The sequence below is a fragment of the Glycine soja genome, chromosome 7 (assembly GCF_004193775.1).
Source record: "Glycine soja cultivar W05 chromosome 7, ASM419377v2, whole genome shotgun sequence".
In the NCBI taxonomy this organism is placed as follows: Eukaryota; Viridiplantae; Streptophyta; class Magnoliopsida; order Fabales; family Fabaceae; genus Glycine; species Glycine soja.
Window position 1 is genome coordinate 38,513,623 of NC_041008.1, and position 22,121 is coordinate 38,535,743.

Consider the following 22,121-nt stretch of genomic DNA (forward strand, 5'->3'; position numbering starts at 1 on the left):
GAGCTAACTAAAGACATTTCACACGATTGAGATCACCTCCTGCATCTTGGACCACGTTCCCTAGCTAAGTAATAAGAGAATTCAAGAACATTTCATCTCTTTTCAAAAGTGCACCATCTCTTAGGTAGCATTATAAGTCTCATTAAAAACTAACAATAAAGAATCCGAGACATTCTCAAGTTGTCAATTCTACTCAAAGGTCACAATCATTCAATTACTCATCGACTCTTTTGAAGAACTTTACCTACACCTAAGATATTGTTCAACCTAAATAGATATTCACCTTACACCAAAACATCTACCTAATTTGCACCTGTAAATGGTTGTCTTATACAAGTTATGCACTCTATATCTTCAATTACATTATCAACACTCTAAGCTCTTACTGACTTGCACATTACAATTTATGGATGTTTCATAACCTCAATCATTAGTGCTCCTTTATAATCTACTTATACTCCTTTTCAAAATTACCTGGTGACTTAGGACACTATGCAAGTAGGACATCTACTCCCAACATTTTCCCAGCTAAATAGTATGCACTTTTGTGTACTTCCCTTATGAATCCTCAACTAATTCAATACAGAATAGATTTGTAATTTGATTATAATTGTTTTTGAGTAAAAAATCATTTTGATTCCTGAAAGTGAGACAATAACAAATATCACTCTGAAAGATGAAAACTTTAAATTTAATCTTTAAACATAAAAAAAATGCAACTGGTTAATCTTGAGGGGAATTTAATATTAAATTAGTTCTTAAACATTATAATTTAATGATAAAATGATCTCACAAATTTAATGGTAGGAGTCACACTTTTTACATATTTAGAAACTAAATATAAATTTTTCATTTGTTAGGGATTAATTTGTAATCACCTCTCAATATCAAAATAGATATTTTGTAATTCCTTTTTAGAGAAATTCAACAAAAAAAAGATGTCCAAATGCAGGATCTTTACACACAGGGCCGTTTTGTGGTCAAGAAAAAGCCCAAACTAGGAAATTGAGAATTTAAAAAAAAAAAAAAACATAGCGCGGTAATAATCTCTTCTTTGTTGTTCCTCTTCCGTTTCTACATTGTCCACTCCACGCCATAGCAGTGTGCAGCTGAACTTCAATTGATACCCCACCACCATGTCCTTGAATGCTTAAACTTCCTTCTTTGTGCTGTTTGTTAAGAAGCGCAGAGATGATGCACCTCAAGAACCTCCAAAGCAAGACCCTTTTCTTCGTTTTCTCACCCTCCAGAACCTTCCACCGCCCTCACTACAACCCCATCAGAAGATTCTCCTCCCCCATCCACAAAGATTCGATTTTGATCCCTCCCACGAAGACCCTTCTCTACGCTTCCTTCTTCTGCGCCCTTATTCGCCTCTACTTGGCCTGTGGCAGGTTCTACATTGCCTCCGACACTTTCTCTCGCATGCGTGCCCTCTCCCTCGTTCCCTCCTTGCCCCTCTGGAACGACCTTTTGTACGAATTCAATGCCTCTGGCTTCGTTTCGCAGGTAAAAGTGCTGTATTCTGAGATGGTCCTTTGTGGGGTTGTGCCTAATGTTTTCAGTGTTAATTTGTTGGTTCATTCGTTGTGCAAAGTTGGGGACCTGGGCTTGGCTTTAGGGTATCTCAGGAACAGTGTTTTTGATCATGTTACTTACAATACTGTTGTTTGGGGATTCTGTAAGCGTGGATTGGCTGATCAGGGTTTTGGGTTGTTGTCTGAAATGGTTAAGAAGGGTGTGTGTTTTGATTCAGTTACTTGTAATATTCTTGTTAAGGGGTATTGCCAAATTGGATTGGTTCAATATGCTGAGTGGATTATGGGCAACTTGGTTGGTGGGGGTGTTCCACTAGATGCTATAGGTTTGAACACCTTGGTTGATGGGTATTGTGAAGTGGGTTTGGTGAGCCGTGCGTTGGATTTGGTGGAGGATGGTTGGAAGAATGGTGTCAAGCCTGATATTGTTACTTATAATACTTTGGTTAATGCTTTTTGTAAGAGGGGTGATCTTGCGAAGGCAGAGTCTGTTGTCAATGAGATTTTGGGATTTCGGAGGGATGATGAATCTGGTGTGTTGAATGATTGTGGTGTTGAAACTTGGGATGGGTTAAGGGATTTGCAGCCAACTGTTGTTACGTGGACAACATTAATTGCTGCATACTGTAAGCATCGAGGAATTGATGATTTCTTTTCTCTTTATGAGCAAATGATTATGAGTGGAGTCATGCCTGATGTGGTTACTTGTAGTTCTATTCTTTATGGACTTTGCAGGCATGGTAAATTAACTGAAGCGGCAATGTTGCTGAGAGAGATGTATAATATGGGTTTAGATCCTAATCATGTCTCATACACTACAATTATTAGTGCTCTATTAAAATCAGGGAGGGTAATGGAAGCTTTTAATCATCAAAGCCAAATGGTTGTTCGGGGCATTTCTATCGATCTAGTTTTGTGTACGACTATGATGGATGGACTTTTCAAAGCTGGGAAATCTAAAGAGGCTGAGGAAATGTTCCAAACTATTTTAAAGCTCAATCTTGTCCCAAACTGTGTCACTTATACGGCATTGCTTGATGGTCATTGTAAGGTAGGAGACGTGGAGTTTGCAGAGACAGTGTTACAAAAAATGGAGAAGGAACATGTTCTTCCAAATGTTGTTACCTTTTCTTCTATTATAAATGGATACGCCAAAAAAGGAATGCTCAACAAAGCAGTTGAAGTGTTAAGGAAGATGGTTCAAATGAATATTATGCCAAATGTTTTTGTTTATGCTATTTTACTTGATGGCTATTTTAGGACAGGTCAACATGAGGCTGCTGCTGGTTTCTATAAGGAAATGAAATCTTGGGGATTGGAAGAAAACAATATCATATTTGATATCTTATTGAACAACTTGAAAAGATCTGGAGGCATGAAGGAAGCTCAGTCATTAATTAAAGATATTCTCTCTAAGGGTATTTACCTAGATGTTTTTAACTACTCTTCTCTAATGGATGGCTACTTTAAAGAAGGAAATGAGTCAGCTGCTCTTTCCGTAGTACAGGAAATGACAGAGAAAGACATGCAGTTTGATGTTGTTGCTTACAATGCTTTGACTAAGGGGCTTTTGAGGCTGGGGAAATATGAACCAAAATCTGTGTTTTCAAGAATGATTGAGTTGGGTCTGACTCCAGATTGTGTTACATATAACTCTGTAATGAACACATATTTCATACAAGGTAAAACAGAAAATGCTTTGGATCTGTTGAATGAGATGAAGAGCTATGGGGTAATGCCAAATATGGTCACTTATAACATTCTTATTGGTGGGCTTTGTAAAACTGGTGCAATTGAAAAAGTAATAAGTGTTTTGCATGAAATGTTAGCTGTGGGGTATGTTCCTACACCCATTATTCACAAGTTTCTGCTTAAAGCATATTCAAGAAGTAGAAAAGCAGATGCAATTTTGCAAATTCACAAGAAGCTTGTGGATATGGGCCTCAATCTCAACCAGATGGTGTATAACACACTAATCACTGTATTATGCAGATTAGGGATGACTAAAAAAGCAAATGTGGTGCTTACGGAAATGGTGATAAAAGGAATTTCAGCTGACATTGTTACTTATAATGCTCTTATTCGTGGTTATTGTACAGGCAGTCATGTGGAGAAGGCTTTTAATACTTATTCACAGATGTTGGTGAGTGGAATCTCTCCAAATATTACTACTTACAATGCCCTTTTAGAAGGTCTTTCAACTAATGGTTTGATGAGAGATGCAGATAAATTAGTTAGTGAGATGAGGGAAAGAGGACTTGTCCCAAATGCCACTACTTATAACATATTGGTTTCTGGCCATGGTAGGGTTGGAAATAAACGAGATTCTATAAAACTTTATTGTGAAATGATAACCAAAGGTTTTATTCCCACAACAGGTACCTATAATGTGCTTATTCAAGATTATGCAAAAGCAGGAAAGATGCGCCAAGCTAGAGAACTTTTGAACGAGATGTTGACAAGAGGAAGAATTCCTAATTCTTCAACATACGACGTTCTAATTTGCGGATGGTGCAAATTGTCCTGTCAGCCAGAGATGGACAGGTTACTTAAACTGTCATATCAGAATGAGGCAAAAAAATTGCTGAGAGAAATGTGTGAAAAAGGACATGTGCCATCTGAGAGCACTCTCATGTATATCAGTTCAAATTTTTCTGCACCTGGAAAAAGAGATGATGCCAAAAGGTTGTTAAAGGTATTTACCCAGAAGAAGAACTTGTGACAAATGGTCTAATGCAAGATAAGATGATTTGAAACTCAAACTATGACCAATCCTATATAAAGTGGGGTCTTAATGTGCTACAAGTTCCAAGAGGGATGAGTTTGGAATTGAAGGTGATGGTCTTCTAAGGATGTAGAAATAGCTTGACTTGAACATTGACAGTCCATTCCGTTATTTGCATCCTAACAATTACTGTCTTGTGATGCTAAGCTTTATATGATTGGAATTGGTAATTATGGACGATCATTCAAGGATTGGAACTCATGAGAAAATTAAGGGTGAGGTAGATCAATAAAGAATTTTTGGTGTGATGGCAGTGGTCAACTGCTACCCAGATGACAAGAGTATATTGAAGTAGCGTACTCAAGATCAATTTATTGACAATGACAAAGTTGCAGAAATTCATTCCCATATAGTTTCGGCATTCTCAGACAGTCATTGGACTGTATAGATCAACTGCTGAAGAGGCTACGGAGAAAATAGCACAATTCTGCTTTGCACAGATTTTAAGGTACAAAATTTTTATCCAATTATTTGATTGTTATATTGTATCCACTGGGGCATCTTGAGGATTGTGCACCTTCTCATGGAGTTATTATCGTGTATTGATGCTGGTTTCTCTCAAATGATATTCCTAGTTATTTCTTTATTTGGTCTAGCAAATGTTTCAGTCTTTAGTTGCCTTTATGGTGAAGTATGCTTGCTTTTGTTGTTCAGAGAAGTGGCTAAGAGAGCAGAGTGGTATTTCCATTATAGTTCTTTAAAGTACCGTATTAGAATGACCTATTAATGTTTTTGGAGAAATCACACTTTGATTTTTGGTTAGGTGTTGCAGAATGATATTACTTCTAACTGATTTCTTAACACAAACCTGTGTGTTTTTACTTGTTGTCTGTGTAAGTTTTTTCTGAGGCTGATATCTGCATGGAAATTTCTTAGGAGTTAACGAATGCTATAAACCAATTAGGTTTATGTTTGCACAAGTGACAGAAGCAAGCATTGAGCAGAAATTTGAAGGCATCTTGAGACTCAATTCTAATAGATATTACAAGGCACTGTCAGATCAAGTTGTACGTGTCAAGTCTGGTAAGTGGTGTTCATATTTTACTATTTGCTTTTCCTTTCCAATACTGATCAAATGGAGCACACAATGACTACAATTAATTAGTAAAAGAAACAAATTTCAAGATGAAGACATCCTGAATGTAAAACATTTTGCATTCTTAGTGGATAAGAATTAATCCTTCTAGAAATGGCGTTCACATTTTTTTTTCTTTTGTGCAATTTCGCTCCCCAATCTGTTATATTCCTCCAAATCCAAAAGAATGGCACAAACGGTTTCTTCTAATAACCAAACAAATTGCATTGCTTTTTACACCATAGCCATCCTTTCTTGTTTGGTTTTGATGATCTCTTCCTCTCTCTCATTCAAGAAATTGGAACAATAATTTGAGACCCTTTTGCAGTGTACCTTGCTGCCTCTTCTGCATCAGATTAAGATCCTCAAAATAGGTAGGGTGAAGATAAACCTGGACAAGAATTTGGATACATTTTGCATCTTCTCTGATACAAATTTTATTTTTTTGACAAAATTCATATATGAGCTCAAATTATTTGTATGAACTGCAAATTGAACAGCGAAATGAAGAAATGTAAGTTTTGGAGCTAAATGCCCCAAATGTTTTAGTTTTGGCAAACACAAAAATCTCATCAGAATTAAGTATATTTACTCAATTTTGTTACAGTTTAAGAGCTATAGAAAACAGGACGTGTACGCAAGAAATCAACTACCGATTTAAGTATGGGGATTTAATTTGAGATTGATAATTAAATTTGTACCTTACTGATAATCTCATGCTTCCTAAGTTTTGATATAAATAATTTCTTTAATGGCAAAAAAAACTTTTTACAATTTTTTTGTTGGTTTTTCTCCATTAACAATGTACTTGAAATTAACTTGTTTCATATCTATTGTGAAATTTGCAAATTATTTATCATTTTTATTAAATTTGATTTTAGTCCTCACAATTTTTTTTGCCTAGGAGTTGATCGTGGTTTTTATGTGTATATTTTGATTTTGGTCTTTACATTAGAAACTAATTTCTCAATAAAAAAAATTATGGGAACTGAAACTTGAACTTTTAAAGAATATGAACTAAAATTAAAAATAAAAAGTTTAATGACTAAAAATGCATTTAAATGAACAAAATGAATGATTTTTTTTTTATACAAAATGATATACTAAAATTATTCATATCAATATAATTTTTAACCTAGGTCAATTGATCAAGAAGTGCTCAAGGAAACTAAATTAATTCAACTATTTTTTTGTTGGAAGACAGAAAATATAATATATTATTAGAATAAGCTAAGCAGTACAAGGGGTAAGCAGTACAAGGGGTACTGTATGAAAGAAAATACAAGCACCTCTGGTGCTGCCCTCCAAAAGAAAAAACCCAAACTAACCCAACAGGAAAGGCAACCCCACATAGATTAACCAAAGGAGTCTATATATTGGAAGACCAGTGGTTAAAACTAGTGTTGAAGTCTTTCTCTCTAGCTTTTAGCCAAGACCAAGCTAGAAACATAGCATCTTCCATGACTTTAGAGGAATCAAAAGGATTGCCTTGGAAGATTAGGAGGTTCCTATGCTGTCATATAGTACTAGTTAGAGCAACCCACCACCCACACCATCTACTATGATTTATCTCTGCACCAAACTCATCACAAAATTGGGCAAAATGGCTTGCTGGAGAATCTGGAAGAGGTTGTATAACCTGAATTCATCTCATGGATTCCCACCACAGGTCTATTATCCTTTTACAATTGAAGAAGAGATGACTCACTTCCTCCTGCACTTGACCACAAAGAGGACAAACAGCCTCTTGGATGACCACATTTCTTCTTAAAAGATTATCCTTAGTGGGGAGCCTGTCCTTGAGGAGTCTCCAAGGGAAGACTGCAGCCCTTAAATATCTATAATCCATCAACAGCAATTAGCAGTTCTTAAATATTTGTAAAATTTCATTACATTCTTGCTCAGACAACAAAAGGAGAAGATAGCTGCATTTTTTTTCAAATATTGTATAGTAATTAAAAAATATTATACTTTTGGTTAAAAAAAAAGTATTTGTGCCGCCATGGTTAATTATTATATTACATAGTAATTGTTATCATTACTTTTTAAAAGTTACGCTCAAATTAAAATATTGGTGGCATGTCTCTTCCACGCTTTATTGTATGGTGGTTTCAATTTTGTGTGAACTAATATTGATTGTAATAATTATAAAACTAATACATTTATCATAATAGTCATTTATAATTGGAGAAGAGTTAAAAAATTGACACTATTAAGATATATATTATTTTTTATGATAACTTGTATCGAATATAAAAAATAATTGCAATGAAATAAGTTTCCATAAAAAAAATTATCCCAGATCACAAAAAAAAAAGAAATATATATATATATATATAAAACATTTTGGTTTTTCTTCTACAAATTCTTTTATTCGTTTCTTTTTCTTTTTTCGCCGTTAAGTATTTAAAAAGTCAAGGAAATAACAAAACTGTGTCTCACTGCTTTCTCTCTGTCTATTCCGTTCAAAGCGTTGCGTAGAACAGAGAAAAAGAAAGTACCAATTTCTTGAGAGAGAAAACCCGAAGAAGAGTCATGGCTTCCACCTTCGACGCCTTCACCGTCGACGACGACCACTTCGCCGCCCCCTCCGCCGCTGACACCTTCTCCGGCTACGGCGACTTCTCTACTTTCCCCTCCGACGATGTCCCCGTCGACCACGCCGCCACCGCGGCGTCGCCGGAGATCTTCGGATTCAGCGATCCCGATCCAGGCTACTCCCCGTCTCCCTTCGAGCAAGTGCACGAGAATGGGAACGGAAATGGAACCGTAAACGGCTACGGCGACGGCGTTTTCGTCTCCGATGGACCGGTGCTTCCGCCGCCGGAAGAAGTGGAGCCGGAGGAAGGTCACGCACTTCGGGAGTGGCGCCGGTAACTCTCTCTCTATGCTTTCATTTTTTTAAGTTAGTAGTGTTCGGTTTGTGATGTGAATTTGTCAGATCTCGCTTGGACTTGCCTAGATCTAATCGGTTAGGCTTAGGAATAGGACGAAACGAATTGATGCACTTGTTTGATCCAATTTCACTTGGAATAGTTACTTGAGCTGTTATATTAAAAAGGAAAAGAAAACGAAAATGTGGGGTTGATTCGTATAATTGCACTTATTAGTATAATTGTGTACTTTGGTGGGAGGAATTGAATTGCATTCACCAGTTTTTATCTTCTATGGTCCCTTACTGGTAGTGTGGAAGTTGGATCTGAGTGGTTAGGTGTTTTTGAGAGTAAATTTTATGTCACACAAAAAGATTAGTTGTTGGATGACAGCTTGGACTCAGGTCAGAGCTGATTCTTCAGGTTGGTTGATCTGAATTGTGTGCACATTTTCTTGGATTAAAATGATGGAAGGATTGTCTTTGTTGAGCTGTTGAAGTGAGATGATTATACTCTACTTCACTATATTGAGTGTTCCATTTTCCATGATCTTCTCTTCCCCAAGGAAGCAATTTACAAATGACCTGATGATGATAAAACTTGGGGAGAATTTTGTCAAATCCTCCCCAGCGCATTTCTTAGTCCATGCTAGCAGATTTACTTTTTTTTTTTTCCATTTCTTCTGGTTGTGTAATTCAGGGATTAATCGATAATTAGACGACATGATTATGTAAATATATGTGCATTCACCATTTATGAATTTTGATCCTTATGTAGTCTTACATTGACGCTGTTCCTTTCTCTATATAATTGTGGCACATTATTCTGGGTTTTCATTTTTCAGTATTTGATTTCTCTCTACATCATGCACTGAGCACCTGCGTTAGGCTGAAAGAAAATAAATTAATAATGTTTTGATTCATAAACTACAGAATTCAAGCTTTCCTTTAGTATCAACTTATTGAGTAGCTAATGGCAAAATTGGAATTGGAATTTTATGAGATATTTATGTTAGTTACACAGTGCATGACTTAACAGGCGACACTTAGGGGAGTAGGTCCTTTTTTTTAAATTTTTTTTTCCTATCTTATGTGAAAAATAAATTATTTCATAACCTGTTGTCATTTTCCATGTTCTTGCATTCATATCTCCTTAAAGATGCCAAACCTATTTGAAGTTGGTAATTACTCAATAAGAACAGAGAACAAAAATTTTGTTGGCGGTGCCTTTTTCCTTTACAAGTATGGGCATCGAATGCCATTTATTTTGCACTTTATGCAAAATGGTGCATCCTATAAAGATAGAAATATAGATGATGCATAAAAGAGAATGAAGTTTAGAATATAATTTATGCTATTAATATTAATATAGTTAAGAAAAAAATGTTAGGTGACCATTAATACAAATCCCATTTGTTTGGTTTATTCTTGAACCTGATGGTATTGGTAGCACTAACAGAAGTGTTTTGCTTGCAATTTGATCTTTGGCCAATTAAGATTTAAGATCTATTCAACGTTTGCTGAACTCAGTTGTCTACAAAAATGAATTCATTATGCAGTCAAAATGCCATTCAGCTTGAGGAGAAGGAGAAAAGGGAAAAAGAAATGAGACTGAAGATTATTGAGGAAGCTGAGGAGTATAAGGTGGCTTTCTATGAGAAAAGGAAGCTTAATGTTGAGACTAACAAGGTGCAAAACAGAGAAAGGGAAAAGGTAAAGTTTACACACAACATATATGTATCTTCTATTTTAATTTCAGAAATAACCTTTGATTGTGGAGCAGTTATACTTGGCTAATCAAGAGAAATTCCACAAAGTGGCTGACAAAAATTACTGGAAAGCTATTGGGGAGATCATTCCTCGAGAGGTTCCCAACATTGAGAAGAAAAGAAGCAAAAAGGATCAGGAGAATAAGCCATCAATCACAGTCGTCCAAGGCCCAAAGCCTGGCAAACCCACAGATCTTTCTAGGTTGAGGCAGATATTGTTGAAGCTGAAACATACACCACCAGCTCACATGATTCCCCCTCCTCCTGCACCTGCTAAAGACGCCAAAGATGGGAAAGATGGAAAAGACGGAAAAGAAACAGCATCTAAAGCCAATGGATCTGCACCAGACGCCGCACCTGGATCACAACCAAAGGATGCCACCACTAATAACGGTACTGCAGATTTACCCCAGAAAGAAGCTCCACCACCCCCTGAGGAGCAGTCTTCTACATAACTCTGCCTTTCATGCATACTTAAGCTCTCACAATCTTCTGCGATTACTTTTGCCCCCCGCAGTTCTTTACGGATCCTTTTGCCATGCTATTAGTTTCTATTGCTTTTTTGGTTTGCATTTATTTCTATCATTGAGGTTTTGTATCAATTATACCCTTTACTGACTATTATGACCTTGGAAATTCAAATGTTCATGGGTTTTAATACACCATTTAAAAAGAAAAGTTTTTTTTTTTTTTTTTTTTTTTTTTTTACTTTTATGATTTTTGGTTTGCTTTGTGGTGTCAACTAAAAAAAATCCACTTCCAAGTGGTGCAATTGTCCTTAAGGTATTTTTCAGAGGAGTGTTAATAACCCACCCTCTGACTCATTTTTCTAAATCTCTATTATTTGTTAAATTTTTTTGAAAATTACAAAATCATAAATGAGGTTCAATTTTGTGAATTTCAATAAATTTTAGTCCATGGTAGAGAGTATAACTGACAAAGTGTGTTAAAGAATGTATTGATAGCATTTAATCATTCTGAGTAAAAGGAGTGTTAGTAACACATTCATATTATTTACTATTAATTAAAATTTGTTAGTCACAAAATCATGATTGAAGTTCATTAAAAAGTGAGATCCACAATTTGTAATTTCACTTAATTTTAGTTAGTAGTAGAAAGTGAGTTAGAAATGTTGTGTTAAATAGTGTCTTTTTGAGTAAGGAGAATGTTATTAGTATATTCTTCAACATATTTCTTCTAGTATTTTACTTACTATTGATTAAAATTTATTAAAAATTATAAAATCAAAAGTGAGACTCATTAAATAAGTAGGACTTGGTTAGATTTTGTAATCTTCAATAAATTGCAGTCAATAATAAAGTATTTATAGTGTGTTTTATCATCAATCCTCTTTGGATAAGAAAAGTGACAGCAATACACTTTTTAGCACTTTTTATTATTGGTTAATTTTTTTTTTAATTATGAAAAGGGATTCATTAAATAAGACATAAAACTTACAATATTTTGTAATTTTTGGTAAACTTTAGTTAATAATAGAGTGTGTTGCTAGCATTTTTCCTTGAGCAAAATACTAGTCATATATACTTTTTATTCGTTAAAATTTATTAAAAATTATAAAATCATGAATGAAACTCATTAAATAAGAAATATAACTTACAACTTTTTGAATAAGACAATTGCTAATGCACTTTACTATTAGTTAATATTAATTGAAAATTAAAAAAACATGTAAGTCTCACTAAATAAGAAATACAATCTCCAATTTTTGTGTGATTTCTAATAAATCTTATCAAATGATAGAATAGTCTTACCACACATTTCTTTGAGTAAGAGTGCTAGTAATATACTCCTAGATCCACTATTATTTGTTAAAATTGATTAAAAGTTATAAAATCATTAGTAAAATTTATTAAATAAGGAGTGATATTCACACAGAAATGTTTGGAACACACTTATTAACACACTAACAAACACTATTGATTGAAATTTATTGAAAATAATAAAATTTTATGTGTCTCATATCATATATATGATTTTTTCATGGTTTTATAATTTTCAATAAATATTAACCACTTAGAGTATGTTAAAAAGTATGCCCTCAGCCCTCCTCTATTCATAAAATGTTGTGATTATCTCTAATAAACTTCAATCATAGTAAAAAAAAGGGTGTTAATATCTTTTTTCTATTTTGTTTGATTTGATGATAAAAAAAAACCCTCATGAATACAAAATCGTGGTGAAATCACCACAAAAGTAAAGATTTATTGCTTTAAAAGATCATGGTGAATTCAATTCATTTTATTATCCTAAATATGCATATAAGCACATTCTTTCTAATACATTCTTTACCACTTGGTTTATCGACAAAAGATTCAAATTAATTTCCAAAATTGCAATATACTCTTTTTAAGACATTCTCTAATATGTGATCTATTGAAATTGACACAAAATTAGCGACCATATTAAGGCAGGCAATAAACTTTGTTTCCATCTTTATCTTTTCATGCCAAACTAGCCATAGTGATAGTTGCTTTTCCAAATGGATGTATTTCCCTTTCAGTTAAGCAATTTTCTGTGAGTTGTGGTCTTTTATCTTAATTCCCAAGTGCTCTGTGCCAATTTGTCGTTCATGCATGGCTATTTTTATCAATCATTATTATTAATTTTTCCTTCTTGTAATAGTAAGGGAGGCTACAAATGAAAATTCACGTGGGGGTGGCATGTTATACTTGTAACTATTTTCTGGGGACCCTGCACTTTCATACTTCTATTGACAACCCTCTGCACATGGTTTCTGTTTCATACCATTCTCATGATTTTTTTTATTGTTGCGCATTTCTTTTCCTCTTCAGAGTTTTACGTAGGGCGACTGAGGAAGTGAATGAAACTAACAGTGAGATTGAGGATGTGAATGAAGCTGTCACTGATACTGAGACTGAGGATAAGGTAAGTTTATTTCAAGTGTTCTGAATTTCTCTTTATCCGTTTCTGTATGTTGTGAATGTTTTGTTTTTGAATTTTAACATTATCCATAACATAACAATTCTAACGGGACTTTGGGGTGCTAATTCGCTGTTCATAGAGCAGTGAATTTCCGGTAATGCTCTTTCTGAAATTTTTTATGCATTATAATACTTTTTGTCCTATTATTACTACTATTACAATTTATATTTCCATATTTTAATATCTATGTTTTCTATAAAATATTTAATTCATTAGTGGATCAAATGCACCTAATATTCAATATTTTGTAAGTATAATTATTAAAAGCATAAAATAAGGAAGATAGTAAAAAACTTATATACATTTTTTTAATTAAAATTGTAGTTTTCTTTAATAAATATGTATGTGTTGATTTAAGATGATTCTTTGGGAAAAAAATCTATATTTTATAGTTTAAAAAATATATTTTAAGTTAAATTAGAAAATTTGTTCATAAAAATAATAAGTATAATTTTTATTTACAATCTTTATAAAGAAATTGAAGATTTATCTGTGTATCTATCCATTATTTTAATATAAAATAAATTTTTTATTTTCTATTTTCAATTCATGATTACTATTTTACTTTTAAATTAATTAATAAGTAATTTAAAAATAAATATAATTATTACTTACATAAATGTAAAATATATAGTTAAAAACTAATAAATCATTGGTCCAAATAGTATTGAATTTGGTATTCTTAAGTATAATTATTAAGGACATAAATAAAAAAATATAGTAAAAAAATTAAGTATTTTTTGTTTTTATTAAAATTGTAGTTCTATTTAACAATTAAAATTATACTTATCAATTGAAATTATATTTTCTATTTTCAGTTCATGTTACTATGCTAACTTTTAATTTAATTGATAAGTAAATTTAAAAAATAAGTATAATTATTACAGACATAAATGGAAAAAAAATTTGTTATAAAATGTATGTGTTTCTGTTTTAAATAAATTTTAATTTTATTTAATAAATATGTATAATGTGTTGGTTTGAGATTATTCTTTGGCAAAAAAATATTCTCTATTTATAGTTTACAAAATGTATTTGAAGTTAAATTAAATTATTTGCTAATAAAATTAATAAGTATAATATTTATTTTCAACCATTTATTTAGAAATTCAAGATTTGTCTGTTTATATACACATTATTTTTAGTTTAACAGAAAATCTATATTTTTTATTTCCAGTTCTTGATTACTATGTTTATTTTTTTATTTAGTTGATAAGTAAATTTAAAAAAGAAGAGTACAATTATAAAAAGCATAAATGAAAAAAATAAACTTAAAAAACTTATGTATTTTTTTTTATTAAAATTATGGTTCTATTTAACAAATATAAAAGAAATATAGTTAAATTAAAAAAAGAAATATAATTATTAAAGGAATAAATGAAAAAAAAAACATATAACAGTTATTTTGAGGGGTGTATCCACATGACAAACAAGTTTGGAGGATAAAAATTCGAATCATTTACCTTTGGAACCTATATCCCATTGTAGAAACAAAGAAATCATTTGTTGTTGTTGAAATGATTCTAAAGTAAGATCTTATCATAATGTTAAGATTTTCTATATGTATGTAGTAATTATTTATTAATAGATTATTAAACCATTTTCATGAATTATCAATTTTATTTCATGTAAGGATCCAAGATTCAAGTCAACAATAAAAAAGCTCATGGGTTATGTTAAAGAGGGAGACACATGTATAACGAGCTTCTTGAAGATAATTGACAATGGTAACATCCCTAAACATGTGTAATTACAAGACCATACTTTTTCATGAACAATTGTATGTTATCATATCAAGAGTCAAAATTATATTTGAATATTAATATGTGATGAAGATAATCAAAGGTTATTCAATACCAAAAAACATTATATATAAGAAAGTATTTAACAAAATATAATATATTTGATTTAATATATATAATCATGCAACTTGAATAAAAAGTTGTCATGTAAAATATATATATTAATTTATAAAATGAAAAAAAGTAGCCGAGCAACACGGGGTATGGACACTTATAACTTACACACATAATATGAAATTATGACTGTGCATGTGATCATGGATGTAAAGTTCTTATTGCACTCTAGGAACTCCAATTTTACTACTCTGTTTCTGTTGTTTTGGTTTCTCTTCTTCTATCTTCTTTGTTTTAGTCTCTAATATTGGCAGCTTGACATGTGATATATTTCCTCTTTACTTTTCTCATTGTGGGGATTTTGAATCTTAACGTGCAGCTAGCTCCCCGTGAATTTTTAGCTTTTAGTATCTTATAGATTTTGTTGACTTTTCCGCCGTTTTGTTTATTTGTTAGTCTTTCGGCATCAACGAGTTTCTCAGAGGGAGAAAGTTACTGTTTCTATAACCCAAGTGGTGCAAGAGGAGATTCTAGTGGCTATGCAACTGCTATTTCAGCTCCAAGTTCCAGAGGGCGCGGTCGTGGTGTAAGAGGAGGTTTTTCACAGCATAAGATATGAATCCAATCTTTATTTATGGTTTTATAAAATATGAACCTAATCCTCACCAACTAGATCAATCTTTATTGGTTATTTATCTCTTTTTTATTCTTAAATTGTGTTAATAGCATCCATGATTTGAAAAAACTATATAGAAATTTATGTGGGTGCTATCCAAATACTTGATACATGGATGTTTTAGTTAGGTGACATACATTAACGAAAAATATAATTTTTTTTAACCACCATAATTAGAGCTTTGGACTCTTGAGTGAGATCCCCAGACATCTTTATTGGCTTCAGCCCTTTGGGCAAGTTATGAAACCCATTTTCGATTAAAGTCTTAGTTACACTTTAAGTTCATTATCTCTCTCCAAGGATGCATTTTGTAAGAATCAAAGTCAAGTCCTTTCCTAAAACTCAGTATGTTACCAACTGAGTTAATCCATTGGTTGATGAAAAGTAAAATTTAATTAATGTTTAACAATTTTGGGGATTAATTTGAAATTTTATTAGTGTCACCAAGTTTATACACCCTTGCAATATCATAAAACCACTTTTTTCAAAAAATACTTATCCAAGCCCACCTTATAATTATAATACATTCTTAAAAATAAGATCCAAAAAGAGAAAAATCTAAAATAAAAAAGAAGATAATCCCTCTTTGTTCTTTCTCTCTATTTTTTTTTCTCCTTTCCTACTATAATATTAACTATGCGATTCACACATCCAAAGTTTGGTTTATGCTTCACCGTGGGGCCAACTGAGTAATACTGGAAGGGTTAGAGCTAAATTGATAGCCAGTGGATTCAAAGGATGACTTCTTTTGAGAGGAAGCTCCTGAATCCTGGAACAACCCTGGTGCTGTTAGTTGCTTTTCATTCAGCCTCATGTTCTTGGACAGCATATCCACAACCTGGGACATCATTGGCCTTCTACTTGCTGCTGCTTGTGTGCAGAAAAATGCAACCTTCATGTACCTTATTACCTCTTTCTCGGGGAATTCAACCATGTCTGGATCCACAAGCTCCAACAGTTTCCCCTCTTCATACAGTTGCCAAGCCTGTTATTGAAAAAATAAGGATCATTATGTCCGGAACAAGTCCCACATTGAGAAGAATGAACACATAAGTTGTATACATATATATGGGAAGCTGAAAGTTACATACCCATTCCAATAGAAATTTGTTGGACCCTCCCCAGTTTGTCCTTGCACTGCTTTTGCCACTGATTATTTCAAGTATAAGAACCCCAAAACTGTATACATCAGCCTTCATGGTTAACTGGCCACCCATTGCATACTCTGGTGCCAAGTAACCACTGCATTTTGAAACCAAAGCAGGTCATAGCATTAGTGAGATCCACAGTCCAAATATGGATTGAAGATTTTTGAAAATGCATAAACTATAGACAAATGAATGAGAAATAGGTCGCAAATTTATTGAAAATCACAAATATGTGGCTCCCGTTTCTTATCTAATGAGTCTCTCTCCTGATTTTGTAGTTTTAAAAAAATTTCAACCAATAATAGTGAGTACTAGTGTTACTTGCACTCTTAGTTCAAACAAATGGGTCATAAAGCTTGTTACTTTTCATAAAAACTATATTTTCTCCATAATCACATTTCTTGAAATATAATATCCTACTTTTGGCTGATGTCAAGGATACAAAATAGGTATCCCGGAACCACCAGAACAAATTGCCCATGAGTTTGTGCCAATATCAACATGCAGTCTAGCTTTATGAAGCATGTGCTCCTTGAATATTGTTGGAGGCATGTGCAATTGAATTATGAACACTATGACAAAGACTTGTACCTAGTACATTCAGAAAACATTATTTCAGATCTCCTGATTGATCCTGAAGTTTTATCAATTGTAAACATTGCTAGTTCTGCTGTCATACCTAGCTGATGAAGGATCACCAAATATAAAGAGTTTCTCTTCCCTCTGATATCATACTAATTAATATTATATCCAGGAAACTAGATAGTAGCTAACCAAAAGAAAAAGAAAGAAAGAAAACTTGGTAGAAACCTTCCAATGCAACAGAAAAATAAAAACCATAAAAAATAACTTTAAATCTGAAATATAACTTACGTTGTTCCAGCTATCCTTGTGCTAATGTGAGTGATGTCATCTGGAAACAATTTAGCCAACCCAAAATCTCCTATTTTTGGATTGAAGTCTCTGTCAAGTAGTATGTTGCTTGCCTTGATGTCTCTGTGCACAATGTGTGGCACATGTTCTTCGTGAAGAAATGCAAGACCTCTTGCAGTACCCATGCAAATAGCAGATCTTTTTCTCCAGTCTAATCTGATATTTGAACCTCTTGAGCCTACAAAAAATGTGAAATAGAAAGGAAAAAAAAGGTTATATGTTTAGTCCTATCATCTGCATATGGATCTTAATTAGTGATTTCATAATCCATACCAAAAGCATTTGGCAAATTTACCTAGTAATGCACGATCAAGGCTGTTATTTTCCACAAATTCGTACACCAATATGCGATTAGGTTCTTGAACGCAGCAACCAACCAATTCAACAAGGTTTGGATGCTTAACATTTGATATAGTTTTGATTTCAGTTAAAAATTCACGAACTCCCTGCTTTGACCCAGCTGAAAGTGTCTTCACTGCTACCTGCCTTCCATTTTTTAAGGTTCCCTGGCAAATTTCAACATAGCTATTTAGTAGGCTCAACAATCAAGAGGAGCATAAAATAAAATGATAAAAGTGTGATGTTATTTCTTGGTACTTTTGGCTATTACTCAGCTTAACTAAGCTAAACCACCCTCATAAATTCTAAATTTGTCTTTTTGTTATAAAGGAAGTTTAATAAGGCCTCCGGGGGAGGGAAAGGGTAAGCTAAAGAGGCATTTCTCTTGTAACCTATTCTAGACATCCTTCAGTTTTAAGATTTTAGCAAATATAAAAGGATGGTAGGATTTACAATTTAATGCTAAAGTAATAAAATTGACAGTGTTCAAATCTTATATTTGCTAAAATCGTAAATCCTCATAAAATAAAAGCATTGCTTGTACCCACATCAGAAAGCCTCTTTCACTATGTCTCAGGGAAAATTGACAGTGTTCAAATCTTATAACTCGTGTCCAAAGCACGAAAGCATGATTCTATGATGTCTATAAGGGGCACAACCGCACAGGAAATAAATATTTCAACTAACAATGCAGGACATAGCACCTTTTTTATTGTGGGTCATATGAATATGAAAATCATATTTATGCAAAGTTTATCCTTTTCAATTTTATAAATGAAATAGCTTATCGATTTATAAGCATTATAATGCAGTGTGTGCCCAAGTAAGTGGAGCATGTCAACTAAGAGGAGCAAGCCATTCGCATTGGATATATCACGCATGTAAGTTCAAGAATAAAACAATAAGTCACATGAATGACAGGAATTTTAAGGTTGAATATCTAGATCATGGAAATGGGATTTTGTACGTCATGATATTTTACTGCCACAAAAACAATGTAGTAATGTCTTCTGTTGGATAACACAGATACCTAACTAGTCTAAGATTGGCACTTGCATCACAAATAAAATCTTAATTCAACATTAAAGAAAGAAATAAACAAAAAAAGAAAATTAAAAATATCCCTCCTGCAGCACAAGCACCTCTAAAGAATCTTTTGATAAGCTCAACTGATTAACGAGTATATTAATTCAATAATATTACAACTTATTATACTTGAGCCTGTGACCTAAATACCTGGTACACGATACCAAAACCTCCTCGTCCTAGCTTTTTGCTTGGATTATAGTTATCAGTGGCCAGTCTCAGGTCTTTATCAGAGAAATTCTTAACATTATCAAGTGGAAAGCCTGAGCAACAAAGATTTGTATATGGCATTCAATAAAGTGATAAATGGAAAAAACAAAATTGTAGTTATAAAAGCATTACTAATTATACACCAGAACTCTTGTGAACATCATCATTAATTAACCCACATATCAAATACAACCAAACTAGTAAAAATCCATAAAGTATGTCTGTATTCCAACTTCTATGATTATGTTTTGAACTATATGGACACATTTATTGAAGACTTTCTGTTGCTCTTGTCAGACCTACCAGTGATTGCGACCAAAATGCAAGATGGCTTGATTGACAATACTCAAGTTGAACCAATATTCAAATATATCATTCAGAAAGGACAAAGACCCTTTCCTTCTCTCCATATGTGATCAGGGTAAATTACTTACAGTCAGAAAAGTGTAGGCTCATTGGTAAAGCCAATAGAAGGAATATGAAATTGTACAATAGTGCAGAATTATTGAAGGCTACAAAATATTAAAATAAGTAATCACCAGGCCCTCACCATCAATCTCATTAGGAGTATCAGAAGGATTCCTTTTCTTCTTGAGAGTTGAGGCTCCAAAGCAGCCACAACTCATAATGATCCTGGGATGTGACTGCCACACTCTGCATTATATATCATATTCCAACATAAGTGAAGTGCCATTTGTACATTTGAATTGCAAACACCAAGAGATATAGATGGAACTCAAGCACACACTTTGTCAAGCAAGAAAAAATAATAGGTTGAACTGATATGGTTCAAGCCTTTGTTCAACTTGCCATGGATTTCTGCAACTTGGCAAAATTCTGGGATAGGAATACTAAAATTCTGACAAACCAAATCTAACTACATGGACTCAATAACAGAAATTTCAATAAAAGTCAATTTTTTTTCAATTTTCATGTTAATGATTTCATTCTTATACTTCTTTTCTGCTCAATCGGTGATCAAACCTTAGATTAGATCCTTCACAAGACTTAGTAAAGACAAAAACCACCGAACAAAACTGAACGATTATTCCAGTTTGCAAAATCTTCCAATTTCATCACAATTCATCAAAAAAATTGGACTATTGAATTGACCCCTCCCAACTTCAAATAAAAAAAAGCTACCAAGAGAAAACCCATTTGCAGATTCAGCTCAGAATCATAATCTGATTTGAGCATTCAGCTTATAATACAGAAAGACCAAACCTTTAGCATGTAAAACAGTGGAACCCCATTTGGGACAGGAACCCCTTTTGGGAAACAAAGGAAAAAAAAAATGATGATCACCTTTGGAAGCCAACAGAAAATGCACAAGTCTAAGGAGAGATGGATGAGTGGTTAAATACCAAGAGTTGAAAAATGAAAAGAGAATGGGGAAAGAGGTTTGGGAAAGGGTGAAGGAATGATATTTAAAAGGAGTGGTTCTGTTCTTGGTCTTTCGGCAATATAGCGAGTAAGGACTTGTTCATGTTGTCTATGTTTGTTGCGTTGTATTGTCAACTGGTCCAACTGTGAGCCACAAACATGACTCTTTCTTTCTTTCTTCTTTCGGTTAAGTTCCTACCAGGCTGCTAAAAAGACTGTCTTCAACCAACTGCAACACCAATCACTCATTCTTTGCATGCAAATAAAATAAAGCAAATCCTAACAAGGGTTCTAAGTATATTGGTTAAAGAAGTTAAAATAAAAATATTTTTATTGAAAATAAAAATATTTCTCATGTTTTCTTATAATTTATACAATAAATATTTATCTTTCATTAATTAATGTCCTAAGGACACTAATAAGTAAGATTCATAAAATAATTGTGTAACTCAATGCACAAGGGATATCTATCAGACTATAACATTAAATAAATTCTTAAAATTGTGAGAGATAATTAATAAATAAGGTGTGAGATTCATTGTATAATTTTAATAAATTTCAACGGGAGAGAATATTAAAAAATGTGTTAAATAGTAAATTATTAGTATATTTTATCTGTTAAATATAAAATTTTATCTTGTTCAACTCAAATAAATATAATCAATCCTTTTAAACTGTGTGAGTGGTTTTAGCATTTTCATATTTCTCGTTCTTCATTTGGTTTTATTTTAACATGGTAATGATTTGCAAGATCTTGTATGTTAGTCACATAAATAAAGATGAAACTTTTTTTTTAACTATCTCTTTAATACTTTATTATAAAATAATATTAAATAAAATAAGAACATTTTATATTTCATTAACATAAAAAGTATTTAGAATAAATTGCCCTCACATTTCCTGATTTTTTTTTAATTACACGTAACATCATTCTTTTTATATACATTTCTCTTTTTTCTTAAAAACATTGCTCACATCCTTTATATGTTATACTCACACTACCTTAATATGTTATACTCACTACCTATTCACATCCCTTACAAAAGAAATTATTATAATGATTAAAAAAATTGTGGGTGTTTATATAATTTTAGGAAACCTCAAAGGGAATTAATGTAATTTACTCAAATATTTAATGAGTTTTCTTTTAAGAATTAAATTCATTAAGATGTTTTTACAAAAGAATTTAAAAATACAATGCATTCTTAAAAAAATTAATGGTAAGTTTTTAAAAAAAATTAATGGTAGACACATTAATTCTTGAGAATATTAAAATTCCACTTTAGACTTTAGACATTACAGTTGTTAGTCATATTAGTTCTTTTTAAGGACTAATTTGTTCAAGGCTTACAAACTAATATGATCAAGAGTATGTTTGAAATATTATTTATAAACTATGGTTGGGTAATGAAAAATAATTTTTTTCTTCACTTCTACTTAATCAAATCATGTTTAGATGCAGCTGAACTACAATTTTATCAAACATG

General features: G+C 32.6%; 3 protein-coding genes across 5 annotated transcripts; 2 read left to right on the plus strand and 1 right to left on the minus strand.

Moving 5' to 3' along the window:
- Positions 1-1,031: 1,031 nt before the first annotated feature.
- On the plus strand, positions 1,032-6,380 carry LOC114419526 (pentatricopeptide repeat-containing protein At5g14770, mitochondrial-like). Of its 2 annotated transcripts, XM_028385211.1 has the most exons (3): positions 1,032-4,771; positions 5,200-5,346; positions 5,727-6,380. In XM_028385211.1, exon 1 carries the CDS (start codon positions 1,147-1,149, stop codon positions 4,258-4,260), a length of 3,114 nt encoding a protein of 1,037 aa, XP_028241012.1. In that variant the 5' UTR covers positions 1,032-1,146; the 3' UTR covers positions 4,261-4,771; positions 5,200-5,346; positions 5,727-6,380. The 2 variants fall into 2 exon arrangements, with proteins under 2 accessions (XP_028241012.1, XP_028241011.1); XM_028385210.1 differs by lacking the exon at positions 5,727-6,380 and having other exon boundaries at positions 5,200-5,716.
- A 1,427-nt stretch (positions 6,381-7,807) lies between these two features.
- LOC114419528 (clathrin light chain 1-like) lies at positions 7,808-10,717 on the plus strand. The gene is made up of 3 exons (XM_028385212.1): positions 7,808-8,271; positions 9,830-9,983; positions 10,054-10,717. Exons 1-3 carry the CDS (start codon positions 7,934-7,936, stop codon positions 10,492-10,494), a joined length of 933 nt encoding a protein of 310 aa, XP_028241013.1. The 5' UTR covers positions 7,808-7,933; the 3' UTR covers positions 10,495-10,717.
- Positions 10,718-15,944: 5,227 nt separating this feature from the next.
- Positions 15,945-20,867, minus strand: LOC114419530 (cold-responsive protein kinase 1-like). Of its 2 annotated transcripts, XM_028385217.1 has the most exons (7): positions 20,557-20,866; positions 19,802-19,905; positions 19,192-19,304; positions 17,912-18,122; positions 17,557-17,794; positions 16,627-16,777; positions 15,945-16,520 (listed from the first exon to the last, which is right to left on the minus strand). In XM_028385217.1, exons 2-7 carry the CDS (start codon positions 19,875-19,877, stop codon positions 16,206-16,208), a joined length of 1,104 nt encoding a protein of 367 aa, XP_028241018.1. In that variant the 5' UTR covers positions 19,878-19,905; positions 20,557-20,866; the 3' UTR covers positions 15,945-16,205. The 2 variants fall into 2 exon arrangements, with proteins under 2 accessions (XP_028241018.1, XP_028241019.1); XM_028385218.1 differs by lacking the exon at positions 19,192-19,304 and having other exon boundaries at positions 20,557-20,867.
- Between the last annotated feature and the right edge of the window lie 1,254 nt (positions 20,868-22,121).

Coding starts and splice junctions, on each gene's coding strand:
- LOC114419528 (XM_028385212.1), top strand. CDS start 7,934: ATGGCTTCCACCTTCGACGCCTTCACCGTCGACGACGACCACTTCGCC. Junction 8,272..9,829: donor GCACTTCGGGAGTGGCGCCG/GTAACTCTCTCT, acceptor TTCATTATGCAG/TCAAAATGCCATTCAGCTTG. Junction 9,984..10,053: donor AAAACAGAGAAAGGGAAAAG/GTAAAGTTTACA, acceptor ATTGTGGAGCAG/TTATACTTGGCTAATCAAGA.
- LOC114419526 (XM_028385211.1), top strand. CDS start 1,147: ATGCTTAAACTTCCTTCTTTGTGCTGTTTGTTAAGAAGCGCAGAGATG.
- LOC114419530 (XM_028385217.1), bottom strand. CDS start 19,877: ATGAGTTGTGGCTGCTTTGGAGCCTCAACTCTCAAGAAGAAAAGGAAT. Junction 19,305..19,801: donor TACTCCTAATGAGATTGATG/GTGAGGGCCTGG, acceptor TTTGTTGCTCAG/GCTTTCCACTTGATAATGTT. Junction 16,778..17,556: donor ACAAGGATAGCTGGAACAAC/GTAAGTTATATT, acceptor TTCAAAATGCAG/TGGTTACTTGGCACCAGAGT.